Source organism: Musca autumnalis, unplaced genomic scaffold, assembly GCF_047663935.1.
Source record: "Musca autumnalis isolate F117 unplaced genomic scaffold, ASM4766393v1 scaffold_2, whole genome shotgun sequence".
Classification (NCBI taxonomy): Eukaryota; Metazoa; Arthropoda; class Insecta; order Diptera; family Muscidae; genus Musca; species Musca autumnalis.
Window position 1 is genome coordinate 70,550,030 of NW_027411755.1, and position 14,449 is coordinate 70,564,478.

The 14,449-nt window shown below is 38.4% G+C and overlaps 2 protein-coding genes across 2 annotated transcripts in view; one reads left to right on the plus strand and one right to left on the minus strand.

Moving 5' to 3' along the window:
• LOC141394063 (uncharacterized) overlaps positions 1–14,449 on the minus strand; it is a 917,654-nt gene that overhangs the window by 290,261 nt on the left and 612,944 nt on the right. The gene's annotated exons all lie outside the window — the stretch shown is intronic.
• On the plus strand, positions 3,685–5,225 carry LOC141394067 (heat shock protein 23). Its single transcript, XM_073967903.1, has one exon. It carries the CDS (start codon positions 4,046–4,048, stop codon positions 4,646–4,648), a length of 603 nt encoding a protein of 200 aa, XP_073824004.1. The 5' UTR covers positions 3,685–4,045; the 3' UTR covers positions 4,649–5,225.

Genomic DNA, 14,449 nt, shown 5'->3' on the forward strand with positions numbered 1-14,449 from the left:
GGGTGCTTCTATCGACCCTTTGTTATGGAAAGGGTGCTTCTATGGACCCTTTGTTACGGAAAGGGTGCTTCTATGTTCCCTTTGTTACGAAAAGGGTGCTTCTGTGGACCCTTTGTTACGGAAAGGGTGCTTCTGTGGACCCTTCGTTACGAAAAGGGTGCTTCTGTGGACCCTTTGTTACGGAAAGGTGCTTCTATGGACGCTTTGTTACGCAAAGGGTGCTTCTATGGACCCTTTGTTACGCAAAGGGTGTTTCTATGGACCCTTTGTTACGTAAAGGGTGCTTCTATGGACCCTTTGTTACGGAAAGGGTGCTTCTATGGACCCTTTCTTACGGACAGGGTGCTTCTATGGACCCTTACTTACGGACAGGGTGCTTCTATGGACCCTTTGTTACGGAAAGGTTGCTTCTATGGAGCCTTTGTTACGGAAAGGGTGCTTCTATGGACCCTTTGTTACGGAAAGGGTGCTTCTATGGACCCTTTGTTACGGAAAGGGTGCTTCTATGGACCCTTTGTTACGGAAAGGGTGCTTCTATGGATCCTTTGTTACGGAAAGGGTGCTTCTATGGATCCTTTGTTACGGAAAGGGTGCTTCTATGGACCCTTTGTTACGGAAAGGGTTCTTGTGGGGGTGTATCTAAGGACTCTTTCCTACAGAAAGGGTTCTTGTAAGGGTGCATCTAAGGACTCTTTCTTACTAAAAGGGTACCTCTAATGACGCGCTTCTAGAGAAAGGGTGCTTCTAAGTGTTATTTCCTAGAGAAGGTGCGTCTATGGACCATTTCCTACAAAAAAGTTATTCTAAGGACCCTTTCCTACAGAAAAGTAGTTTCTAAGTATCCTTTCCTACAGAAAGGGTTCTTCTAAGGGTACTGCTACGGACCCTTTCCTACAGAAAAATTGCGTCTAAGGACCCTTTCCTACAGAAAGTGTTCTTCTAAGAGTGCTTCTAAGGACCCATTCCTACACAAAGGGTTCTTCTAAGGGTGCTGCTAAGGACCCTTTCCTACAGAAAGTGTTGTTCAAAGGGTGCTTCTAAGGAAAAAGGAAAGGGAAAGGTTCTTCTAAGGACCCTTTCCTACAGAAACGGTTCTTCTAAGAACCCTTTCCTACAGAAACGGTTCTTCTAAGGGTGCGTCTAAGGAACCTTCCTAAAGAAATAGTTCTTCTAAGCACCCCTTTCCTACACAATAGTTGCGTCTAAAGACCCTTTCCTACAGAAAGGGTTCTTGTAAGGGTGCTTCTAAGGACTCTTTCTTACAGAAAGGGTACCTCTAATGACGCGCTTCTAGGGAAAGGGTGCTTCTAAGTGCTACTTCCTAGAGAAGGTGCGTCTATGGACCATTTCCTACAAAAAAAGTTATTCTAAGGACCCTTTCCAACAGAAAGGTAGTTTCTAAGTACCCTTTCCTACAGAAAGAGTTCTTCTAAGTGTGCTTCTAAGGACCCTTTCCTTCAGAAAAGTTGCGTCTAAGGACCCCTTCCTACAGAAAGTGTTGTTCTAAGGGTGCTTCTAAGGACCTTTTCTACAGAAAGGGTACTTCTAACGACGCTTTTCTAGAGAAAGGGCGCTGCTATAGAACCTTTGTTGCTGAAAGGGTTATTCTAAGGGCAATTTAATAAACAAAGGGTGTTTCTAAGTATCTTTCCTACAGAAACGGTTCTTCTAAGGACCCTTTTGTACAGAAATAGTTCTTCTAAGGACCCTTTCCAACAGAAGCGGTTCTTCTAAGGGTGCGTCTAAGGAACCTTTCCTACAGAAAGAGTGCTTCTAAAGACCCTTTCATACAGAAAGGCATTTTCTAGGTACAATTTCCTACAGAAAGGGTGCTTCTAAAGACCCTTTCCTACGGAAAAGCTGCTGTTAAGAGCACTTTATTAAAAAAAGGGTCCTTAGAAACACCCTTTATATAACAAAGGGTCCTTAGTAGTACGCTCTATGCTACAAAGGGTCCTTAGATGAATCTTTTTTCATAACAAAAGGTACTTAGAATCATCCTTTCTATAAGAAAGGGACCTTTCTATATCAAAGGATCCGTAGTAGGGGATCCTATAGGAAAGCGTCCTTTGGAGTACTCTGAGGTATTTTTTAAGCTTTCTCTTTCTAAGAAATGGTCCTTGTAAAGGATCCATTTGTACGCAACCCATTGAAACCCTCACTTCTTACTCCTTAGTAGGCCACATCCTTAATTGTATCCCTTGAAATCATAAACTGTTGGGGTATTCGTAACCCATTAGTACTGTTCTTCTGAGTGTCCTTTGAGGGATTGCAAACCTTTGGAACCCTCTCTTCTTAAACCTTAGTAGGACACATCCGTAACAATAGCCCCTGCAGTGTCCGTAACAATCGGAATCCCGATGTTTTTATAAATCTTAGAATCCTCTTGTCCCATCCCTTGAGTTGTTCGTAAGCCTTGGGTTCCCCATGTTCCTGTTCTTGAGGTTTTTGTGAACTTCTGGTTCCTTGTGCGGAACAGCGGTATACCTTGGGCCTCTGTCCCATTTGCGTATGTGCTGCTCGTAAATGCCCTTTTTGTGATTGCAGCCTTAGGTGACATAGCCTGCCTTTTAGGGAGAAATTCCCCAGGCCTCTTAGTACAAGAACGTTGCTAAAGGGTTTAATTCCAGGAGAACTTTTCCAGGTCTCCTCCAACAGAAAGGATACAACGAAAGTTCCGAGAAGCCCTGCGTCAGGGAACATATGTTACCGCTGACTGAACGTCGACCATCACCCGTTAATATAAGTCATCCCGAAAATTTTGTCTCGGAAACCAATGTCCAAACATAACCAATGTCCAAACATAACCATTGTACAAACATAGAGGTATCGGTGGAAAAAAGGGGATACCTAATTAGTGGCTCTGCAAATAAATCCAGCTTTACAGAAGCCAGAGTGAAGTCAAGAAATTTTACCAAAGAGTAAAACATCAAGATTTTAGTATTCAGTAGTAGAGATGATAAAGTTGTCACAGATGGCTGAAATATAAAAAGACAGCAGGTGCCGATGTCTTAGCTTCGGTTATTCGACTTTCGTGCCTCCCAATTTTTGCCGGTATCAGCATCCTCATTCAAAATAAAGGAAACAACGTCTTGGAACAGTCTTACAGATAAAGGAAACCTATGAAGGTTTTTCAGATGTGGAAAGATGTGGCTCCTATTTTGCCCTATATGCTCAAGACAACTTTAAAGATAAGTTCACATTAGACAAATATTTGCTCCAGCGACAGGCAGTGTGCGCCTACTGAGATCAAGCGAGCGTAAATAACGCATTAAAATTTATGCTCATTTGCTCTCAGTAAGAGCTCATGCTGGAGCAAATATTTGCCTAATGTGACCTTACCTTAACTAATATGACATTCTCACTTAAAATAGTTCCTCACGAATGATTCACTTCACGAATTCTGGCAACTCTACATTTCAATTTTGTGTCTACAATAAAAGTCCAACTTTTACTTCCTATTTTCAATATTTTATAAGCAATTTATATTTGCAAACTCAATACTAACTCTTGAAATGCCAAAAACAATTCAACGAACCCATCACTTTCTTAAAAAGGGGGACTCGGAAGTGAATGTTTGTAGTTGTTGCTGTTGTTGTTTGTTTGGATAGGTTCGTGTAACTTTGGTTGTCAAGGCTGCCATTGTTTTTTTTTTTTTTGCATTTACATTTCTAAATCAATTTTCTTCTGGTTTCTTTCTCTCCTGGTACGACGGTGAAATTTATAGACTATTCCCACTGAAAGCAAAAAAAAAAAAAATAAAATACAATGGAAAGTTTACCTACGTAGCGCTGCGGCAAAACAACAAATTAGTACGATCTAAACCGGAGCCGCGTGCGGAGACAACAGTTTTTTTGGTTACAGCACCAAAAAAGATTCGTTTGTCAAACGTTTACGTTGGCAAAACGAACGAAAACAAAAACTCAAGATTTGTAGACTAGTGTAGAAGTTAAAGAAACTTAGAATTAAGAACAGGAGGAGAGAGAAGAGAAGGAGCAGTAAAAGAGTTTGGCACAACAAAAAGAACAGAGTAATCAAGAAGAGCATGCATTGGGATTGGGATTGGCATTTTGATCATCATTGGCATCGGTCTTGGGATCCGTTCTTCTATCACAGCAAATGTGGTTATGGGCCACGGTTTAGAACAAGTTATCTCTGGAATTGTCCCCACTATGATTGCAGTTACAGCCTACCGGATTGGTGTCATCATTCCTGTCTAACGGACAGGGTTTATGTGGAAACTGGTGATGAGGATGATACCTGTGGCAAAGGCACCTTCAAGGTGGTCATTGATGTCCATCACTTTAAGGCCGAAGAACTAAAGCTAAAGGTGAAAAATAATGATTTACTTATTTTGGAGGGTAAGCATAAAGATGAAAGGGCCAACAAGTCACCAGCCTTGTGCATCACCAAGGCATTTACCAGGAAATATAAATTGCCACGTAACTATGATGCCACCACAGCTAAGGCAACATTCTCCAAGGATGGCATATTAACAATAATTGTTGCCGCTCCACCGCCTCTGGATGATGTGGAGCGGGATATTGAAATTATGGAAACTGAAACATATTTTGGTTCCAAAGAAGAACCAAAAGCAAACACAGCCATTGAAGATGCAAAGGGAGAATCTTCGGAAGAAAATAAATGAGAAATATCAAATATTTTTAAATTTCTTAAACAATGTAGACTAATAAAAATATGCCTTTCTGTGCAAGCTAAGCCATAGAAATTTCAACAATTGCTGCTGACGCTTTGGCAAAAATAGCTTTAAACAACAACAAAAACAACAACAGCTAGATACTGCAACATGGAATATTTCAAGAAAAAAAAAACCTAATTTTTGTAGTGTATAAGAAAGAAATTTTAGCAAAATGTTAACATAAAACAAAAAACAACAACAAACAATTTAGATTGTTCAGAACGTTCTGTGTAGTGTAGAAAAAAATGAAATAGTTGAAAATTCATTTTAAGATCTTTTGAAATGAAAAACAAAATAAAACTCATCTCCATTTAGTTGTAATGAAAAAACAAAGAAACAAAACCAAAAAACTTGAGTCATAAATTACCATGTTTTACGGAGCTATATAACAAAAATAATTTTCTTAATAAAAATCATAATTTAAAGCACCCTTAAAACAACACTTGTATTTGTATTGGTGAAAATATTTCGTATTGTTAGCTAAATAAAGTGTTTTCCAAATAAATGTGAAAGAATAAAGTTGAAATTTTGTGCTGTTTTTATTAGGAAAGCATGAAATTTGTGATTTTGTCAAAGAAAAGATTTGAGATGGACATTTTTCATAGTAAAAACCAGGGCTTCGGAGTCGGAGTTGGAGTCGGAGTCTGGAGTCGGAGTCTAGCAAATTTTGCTGGAGTCGGAGTCGGAGGCGGAGTCGTGAAAAAAAGCTCGACTCCGACTCCGGGCAACAATCAAAATTTGTCAAATCAATTTAATTTATTTGAATGATCATAGTTTAAAAAAAACTCTTAATCTCTATTTTGACTACAAAATGCATATCGGAAGCATTTTTGGGTCAATTGATTGGAATAATGTTTGCATGCTCCAAATATACTTGGGTAAGATCTTTTAGAAGATATACAGGTCATTTTAAGGAAGACTCACTGGTCTTCTCTTGTTTTTTTATTAGAAGTCATTTATGTCTGCTGTAAAAGAACCTGTTGGACTTCTAGAAAGACCTTGTAGTACTTTAAGGGAAATCATACGAAAGACTTACCACGGTGCCCCTTAACCAAATTTAAATGGAAGGAGCTAACACCTGAGAAGTTTTTGCGGATTCTGAAACTGCAATAGCCGGAAGGCTTTTTAAGTAAATCGCGGTCAAAATTCACACTTATAGGGGTTTTTTAAATTTTCACGATTTTGCTTGAAAATCGCAAGTCCTATGGAAATGATGTAAAGAAAATGTTGTAGCAGTGAAAATTTTCTCTGCACTGACTGTATCGCCTCTTTATAAAACTACTAGCTGACCCGGTTCCGCGTTGCTTGCCCGTCGTTTTGGATTTCCGTGTAAGCCTTTGTAATCTGTTTATAATTTATCAGTTAAATATTGATCCCTCTAGATTTTCGAAACGCATTGTTGGCCCATCGTTTTAGTGACCAATGCACATTATCGGTGTTGTACTGTATTCTAAAATGTGGGATTGATCGCGCTTTCCCACCTATTGCAACCCGGGTTAAAAGCGTTTTTGTAGTCACGCTTACTAAAATTAAGGATATCTATAATTATACATTTTTGAAAAATTGGGTTGACCGCGATATCCCATTTCCGTGATGACCATTCAAGATCAAGACAGTAAAAATCATATTATTGCAAACGTTTTTTAAACAAAACGTTCAAAAATAACTTTCATTTCACGATTTCTAAAAAAATTTTGTGGGGGAGGTACCCTGGTCACTCCACTGACCACTATAAAAAGTAGTTAAAAACCTATTCTCAGACCTACAAACTCCACATACAAAATTTCATCAAATTCGGTCCAGCCGTTTCGGAGGAGTTCAAAGCCGAACACCGTGACAGAAGAATTTTATATATATATAGATGTCATGACTACAATTTACCAACCTAAACTTATATATCTCAAAAATAGTAGAACCTAAGAAATTACTGCAAAAGTCACTATTGTAGAGAATTTCCACAGCTATATGATTTTCTCCAGTCACATTTCGATAAGACTTGCCGTTCCCAAGCAAAATGGTGAAAACCTAATAATAAAAACCTAAAAATGTGACCTAAACTTCTATGGTAAAAAATGGTAAAACTTACGAAATTGTAAAGGTCAATCCTCTAGTGAATTTTAGCAGAAACAATATTTTCTTCAGCCCTATTTCGATAGGACTTACCGTTTTCAAGCAAAATCGTAAAAACATAAAAAAACCTTAAAATGTGAACTTCAAGTAACCTTAACCACGAATGTTAATTTTGGTCTTCTATGACGATGCGGTGTTAAAATATCGTTAATTAAATTACAAAGAGTGTTACCGGACAGTAATTATGGTAATTTGATATTTCGAGTCTCATTGGGTACATAAGTCAAATTCGGAAAATTGTAAATATACTCGTATGTTGGTGTTTAGGTAGAGAAACCTTGTAATGTTACCGTCCGATTGCAGTTGCTTTGAAGAGGTTTGCTACATGTTCTGAAGTGTGAAGTATAATGAAGTGCTTGTTACTTTGTATTCTGTATTGTCAACGAAAAAAAAAACAAACAACTATGTTTTGGTATCCTCCCAATGTAATGTATCTTGAACGTTCAAACTGAAATGACTGTAATTTGTGAATTTTATTTTATCTATTTTCGGAGTCGACTCCGGAGTTGGAGTCGGAGTCGGAGTCGAGAAAAAAATTGGACTGGAGTCGGAGTCGGAGTCTGCCCAAAAATGGCTCGACTCCGAAGCCTTGGTAAAAACAACAAGTAAAAAAGTATCAATCGACAGTGATATATTCGCAGGCTTTTATCGAAGACCGACTACATTACCGAAATTCATTTTTCTTCTTTCTTATGAACAGGAAATTGTGACATATTTTTCCGACGTATAATACATACATCAAAAACGTCATATACATATCCGAATTCAATAGGTTTTTAGCAAAATTGAACTAATAGAAGATTAGGTGGTTTCAAATGACTGTTGAAAAATAGTAATTTATTCATTAGTATAATCCTGGAAAGTACCACGCAAGGTCTCCAGATGATGCAAATGTCGAATATGTGGACGCCAAGAGGGCATTACAACCGCCACCCTCGAACGCAAATCTGGATAAATTGTGCCGAATCATTCGTTTAATGCCGCTATGGCTACTTTGAGATTATTTCTTTATATCTTATAAGCAATACACTGCTTTATCAGCAATAAGCGGTGTTGTGGTCTGTTGAGCAACTCATATTTAAAAGTTAATGACCTTCACTAATCTTTATACATGTATATGACGTTTTCGACGTTTACAACTTGTCAAAAAAAAATATATATATACATATAACTTTTAAGAATTTTGGCGCATACCTCTGGAAAATTGTGCACGTTCCGAGTAAATGTGGCCCTTGGCCAATCATTTTGAAAGGTATATTTTCTGTCCACAGAGAATTCAAAAAAACCGAATTCAGGCGGAAATTTGCCCAAAAACATTGAGAAATCAATTTACAGCTAATTCATCCGCGAACAGGTCTCAACCTGTACTTAAGGCAATGTATTTGAACGTTTGTGGAGTAGGTATTGAAGGAAGTGGGCTGATATAAAGGGTGTTTTTTTAAGCTAGATAGAACTTTAAATTGTAAAAAGTAACACAAAAAATTAAATTTTGATGAAACTTTTTTTTTATTTGTTTCAGTATACTCCGACAAATCATCATGAATAGACTCACGCTTGAACAACGCTACGAAATTATCCAAATTTACTTTGAAAATCAGTCGTCGATTCGCGCAACTTATAGACGAAATCGTCATTTGTATGGCGTACATAATCGTCCATCTGAACAAGCGCATTTTGGCTTAACGGGTTTGTTAATAAGCAAAATTGCCGCATATGGAGTGAGACCAATCCACAAGAGACCCTACAGACTCCATTACATCCAGAAAAATGCACCGTATGGTGCGGTTTTCACGCTGGTGGCATCATCGGACCTTATTTCTTAAAAAATGAGGCCGGAGCTCGCGTTACGGTCAATGGAGATCGTTACCGCACCATGATCAATGATTTTTTGTTTGAAAATATGGGTGACATTGTGGTTTCAACAGGATGGCGCTACGTGCCATACGGCGAACGCAACCATCGACTTATTGAAATCAAAATTTGGCGATAAGTTGATTTCGAGAATTGGACCTGTCAATTGGCCTCCAAGGTCGTGCGATTTGACACCTCTCGATTATTTCCTGTGGGGCTACGTGAAGTCACTGGTTTATGCTGATAAACCAGCAACAATTGATGCCTTGGAGGCCAGCATTGTTCGTGTTATTCGTGACATACGGCCAGCAGTGCTCGAAAAAGTGGCCAAAAATTGGACGTCCAGAATGCACTTCGTCAAGAACAGCCGCGGTGCCCATATGCCCGAAATCATTTTCAAATGTTAATATCACGTATTGATGTTTCGAATAAAAAAAATTTTGATTACAATTTAATTTTTTTGTGTTATTTTTTACAATTTCAAGTTCTATCGGGCTTAAAAAAACACGCTGTAGTTCGTCTTTAAATTTGATATAAGTTTGGAAGAACTATTCAGATGTGCAAAATCAAATGAACCTTCGAAATCTACCTTATTGGGAGAGACACATTTTTGATCGTATCTAGAATACCCTCTTTAGCCATAGGGTTGAAGGTATAAAAATATGACCGAGACATTTTTGCGCCATTGATCACTACGAACCGTGACAGATTCCGTAAAGGAGCCACCTTCGAATTCCTGAGGTATCAGCACTGACGAAGATGACACAGTCTTCGTTGTCCCAATTGCCTTGCTAAAGATACATTCGAAACTATCAGCATATTTATGTTTTCTCCGTTCGGAGTCCTGTGAAGTCATCTGTTGTGATGACTTCCTGTCATCTTCACAGGATAGATTTGCTTGAAACAAACAACAAATGAAGCCCTGTAAAGTTGACGACTAGCACACACGTTTTTAGGTCCATTATCTGCGAATCTGCATCTGGATGTCTGGAGTATTTACAGAGAATGTGTAGTTTACGCACCGGCGGATATACTTGGCAAACATAAGGCAGATATTAATGCCGTATAAGAAGTGCGATGAAATGAGAAATGTGTCACTATATTGCTTTGCCGGGTCTGAAGCATATTGACTCCTGTTTCACCCTGTGACATTAAAAGAGAGGATGGATGCCCAAATGCAAAACGGCTGAAGAATAATGAGACCGCAGAAGCCTATTGGTTACCAGCTGAGATGTGTAGCGTATCGCCTGATAAGGTGTGTGCATCAGCTAATTAACGCCATCTGACAGCAACAATACTTACCCACAAGAAAAGTGCAAAAGTATGTTTCCTATTGATTATAAGATATTTTCTGGAATATTGTTTGAACGACTATGTTCAATAGAAAAAACTGCGGCTTTAGATCTGGTAATTGATCTAAGAGATGCTGATCGTCACTAACCATATATATAAGGTACTCAAAGCCATGCAAACTCCTGCAGGGTTAAGATGACATTAACTGATACCAGGTCCTCAGTTAAAATAGGAAGGATCTTCTTAATAGACTGTCGAACATTACTAGGGTTTTGGGTTTTCCCGGTTTTTGTCATTCCCGGGAAACGGGAATTATAAAATCGTCATTTCCGGGAATCCGGGATTTCCCGGGAAATTTTAAAATAAGAGAGTGGATCAATATTTCCTTGATTTTTATACCCTCCACCATAGGATGGGGGTATATTAAGTTTGTCACTACGTTTGTAACTACTCGAAACAATCATTGTAGACCCCACAAACTATATATATTCTTGATCAGCGTGCAATTCTACATCGATATAGCCGTCCGTCTGTCCGTCTGTGGAAATCACTCTAGGGTCCGAACGGATTGACGTAGTTGGAAGAAATTTTGGGAAAATCTATTATATGTACGTAGGACTTATGGTATTGAAAGCGGGCTATGTAGGTAGACGTTTTCGTGTAGCCCCCATACAAAATGACGCGTGACGCGTCGTCGTTTTAAGGAATTTTTAAGATATTTGTCTTATTTTACCACCGAATTGGTTGTAATTTGGTATTTTGTGTCTCCAGAGGCCAAAAAACATTCCTACCAAAGTTGGTTTATAGAGGTCCACGTTTTGGTATAGGCCCTATATAACGCCCCATATAAAGTACGCGTCATTTTAATATATTTTGAATGTATTAGTCCCATTTGACAACAGAATCGGTTGTAACTTTGTATTTTGTGTTTCCAGAGGGTAAGAAACATTTCCACCGTAAAGTGTTTATATAGGTCCACGTTTTGATATAGCCCCCATAGGACGATATCTACCGATTTTCGGTATTTTGAAGGTTTTGGCCTCATTATCACACCGAGATGGCTGAAATTTGGTATTTATTCTTCGTTGGGGGTATAAAACTTTCCCCAATAAATTTTTAGGTATAGGTCCACGCCATCATATAGCCCCCATAGAACGGTACCTTCCGATTTTCGGTATTTTGAAGGTTGTGGCCACATTAATCCACCGAAATGTCTGAAATTTGTGGTGGAGGGTATTAAAAATTCGGCCCGACCGAACTTAACGCTTTTCCTACTTGTTTATCTTCCCATAGTAACTTGTATGAAATACAATATTTTCAGAGAGTTGCGGGCTCTAAAATGGATTACAGGTTTTCGTTCTATCATTAAAACCGAAAAAAATGTGGAAAAATGCACTATGTTGCCCGGATTTTGCCCGCACTGAAAATTTCCATTATTCAAAGATAAGGAAATCGCTCGATGGAAAGTGATTTGGCTCAAACAATGTAGTTGTTGACCAGAAATTCCAATTTTATGGACTTCGAAAATCGTATCTTATGCTTAAGATTGCTTGAAACAAGTATAAAAGTATCAGGCAGCTGTGCCGACAGAGATATACCCTAAGCCTCGGGCCTAAAGAAAAGAAGCAAACACAATACTTCTGACGTTTCTAGAGGTTTTTTGAGTTTTTGAACCAATTTCTTAGGAAGTATGGATTTGCCCCGAAAAAATTGTACAGTTTTAACTAGGGCAGCACACATGTTGCCAAACATTTAAAGGAGAGAGTGTGGGAGATATCTCCCTTCGACGGTTATCTTACGTACTAACCAATGTAGTTGGCATCGGCAGGCTTTTTTTAAATTTTGTGCCTTTACCTCAGGAAGAGTGGACTTGCCCTCAAAACAAAAGTAACAGGGCCTTCATGTAAAACTTTTTGGAAAGAAGTTCAAAACGATTCGAGATGTGCTGTTAAACTGCACTTTTCCTAAATTTTGTGTTGGAGGTACCCGAAGGGCTGGACCGATATAGTCCATATTCCAACCTGATACATGACTAGATGAAATACAGTAGAGTCGCGATCATTCGTTACTTCGATAATTCGTAATCTTCGATAATTCGTATAAGCTGTTGGTACCTTGAAGCAATTTTCTTCGCATATTAACCTCGCTTATTCGAAATCCTCGATAACTCGTAGTAAATTGACGATCCCTTGAATTACGAATTATCGAGTTTCTACTGTAATACGTTGTGTAAAGTTTAGACCAATCGGAACTTCCTGCGGGAATTATCTTAGCAATTTTCCATTTTAGTTGTTGTCGTCAAGGTTTCTTGTAGCTTTTAAGACATTATCTCAGGTAGTATGGACTTGCCCGTCGTAAAGGGGGCCGTAAAGACAAACTGCTGAAACATTTCAAATCGACCCGAGAGGAGCTCTTAAACTTCACTTTTTCCGAATTTTGTGTGGAACCCGCTCTATGCCTGGAACTAATATTACCATATGCAAAATTATGACCGATTCAGTTACTCTCTTCGAGAGTTGTCGTGCGCTCCATTTTAGTGATAGTTGTTGTGGGGAAGGTACCGGAAATAGTGGACCACCGATATGGTCCATATTCGAATTTAAACTAAGTTTGAACAAAATCAAATGCCAAAATTTTGACCTGATCGGTGGCTTCGTTCGAGAGTTATCGTGCGCACCATCCAGCCAGCCGGAACCTCTTTAGCCCAATGACTGGGGGTATAAAAATGGGACTTTCGCACTTAAATGGAACAGAATAAAAATCCGTCATTATAGTCCATGTTTTTGGTGCGGCTCTTATAACTTTTTCCCTGAAAACACTTTTGTAGATTAAAATTATTTCCAAATCTTTTGTAATTTATTGATTCTGTAAAATCTAATCGAATTCTGATTCTATGGTATAAAAGTGACGGGCATAGTTTATTCATTCATTCACTATTAGTTTTGATACATGTAGAAATATATTTCCCGATTTCCCGGGAAATACGATTTTGTTTCCCGGGAAAATCCCGTAACCAAAAAACCGAGAATTCCCGGGAATTCCCGGTGCGGGATTTCCCTACCCAAAACCCTAAACATTACACACAATATCTTAGGATAGTTGGTGATCGGAAACAGGACACATTGCAAGCATGGCTGGTTAAAATCGTGCACGCGATTTGTTTTTGTCCAAACTTTGCACATTGCAATAATTCTTCCAAACATAGATCAGGTTCGAGTCTCGAAGTTTTAAGTTAGCTATATCGGACAACATCTTCGAGTACCTCCCTCACCAAAGATTAACATTTTCGCTTGAGTGCCGTTTAAGGGCTATTTTCTACCAATGCACAGTGGCCGAAATCACTGATCTATCGGCGCGAACTTAATAACTTGCAAACGAATGGAGATATGTTTCTGAAATTTTGCACAAACGTAGTATGTGTCCGTGGGTAATTATGGACAAAATATGAACAACAAGGGATAATATTCTGGTATAGCCCCATATAACGGTACCTCCTGACTTTGGGTATTTTGAGGTTTTAAGCAAACCCTTCCTTCCAAATAAGTTGCCATTCGATACTTAGGGTTTCTAGTGGTCACTAAACTTTTCCATCAAAAATTGTGGACATGGGTCCACATTTGGGTATAGACCCGTTTTTCGGTACCTCCCGATTTTCGGTATCTTGGGGGGATTTAAACTACATTTTCCGCCCAAATAAGTTGTAATTTGGTATTTGGAGTTCCCAGTGGCCACAAACATTCTCCACTTAAAATGGTGGACATAGGTCTACTTTTTGATATTGCCCCCATATAACGGTTCCTCTCAATATTTGGTATTTTGAGGATTTTGTCCATATTTTCAGACCACATAAGCTGAATTTTGGCATTGTAGGATCTTGTTGGTTATAGGTCAATGTTTTGATATAGCCCCCATATAACTGTAACGCCCAATTTTTAGTATTTTGAGAATTTTAGCTACATTTTCTATGCATTTATCAGCTAGATTTTCTGCTATTTGCAGCCAAAAGTTGATTAGTCGGAATCTAGGAAGTCCAATTTAATTTGTCGAAAAAGAATTCGGCAAGAATTAATAATTTTTGAAAATTTATTGCCATATAACTAATTCCAGGCCCCAAAAAAATTTTTTCCACTTAGTTTACACCCTCCTCTATTAATTAAAAATAAACTTTGTTTAGTTTTATTAAGTATTTATTTAACAATATGGAGTCAGATATTTTCCAACAATTTTCTTAAAATCTGATGGAGCAAAGTTTCTTGCATTGAATAGTGAATAGCTGAGAGAATATTTACAACAATAATAAAGTAAAAACAAAATGTTAGTCACCAGAGTGTCTGTAATGGATACAATGGAAGACATTTCGCAGTTTTATAGTTTGAGTTTTTGACTTTCGCTGCGCTAGATCTGTGGTTTCAGCCAGTGTGCAATGGTACTCTTTGTGGTCCTGTTTACAGCAATAATATATTTTTCGTGAAAAGT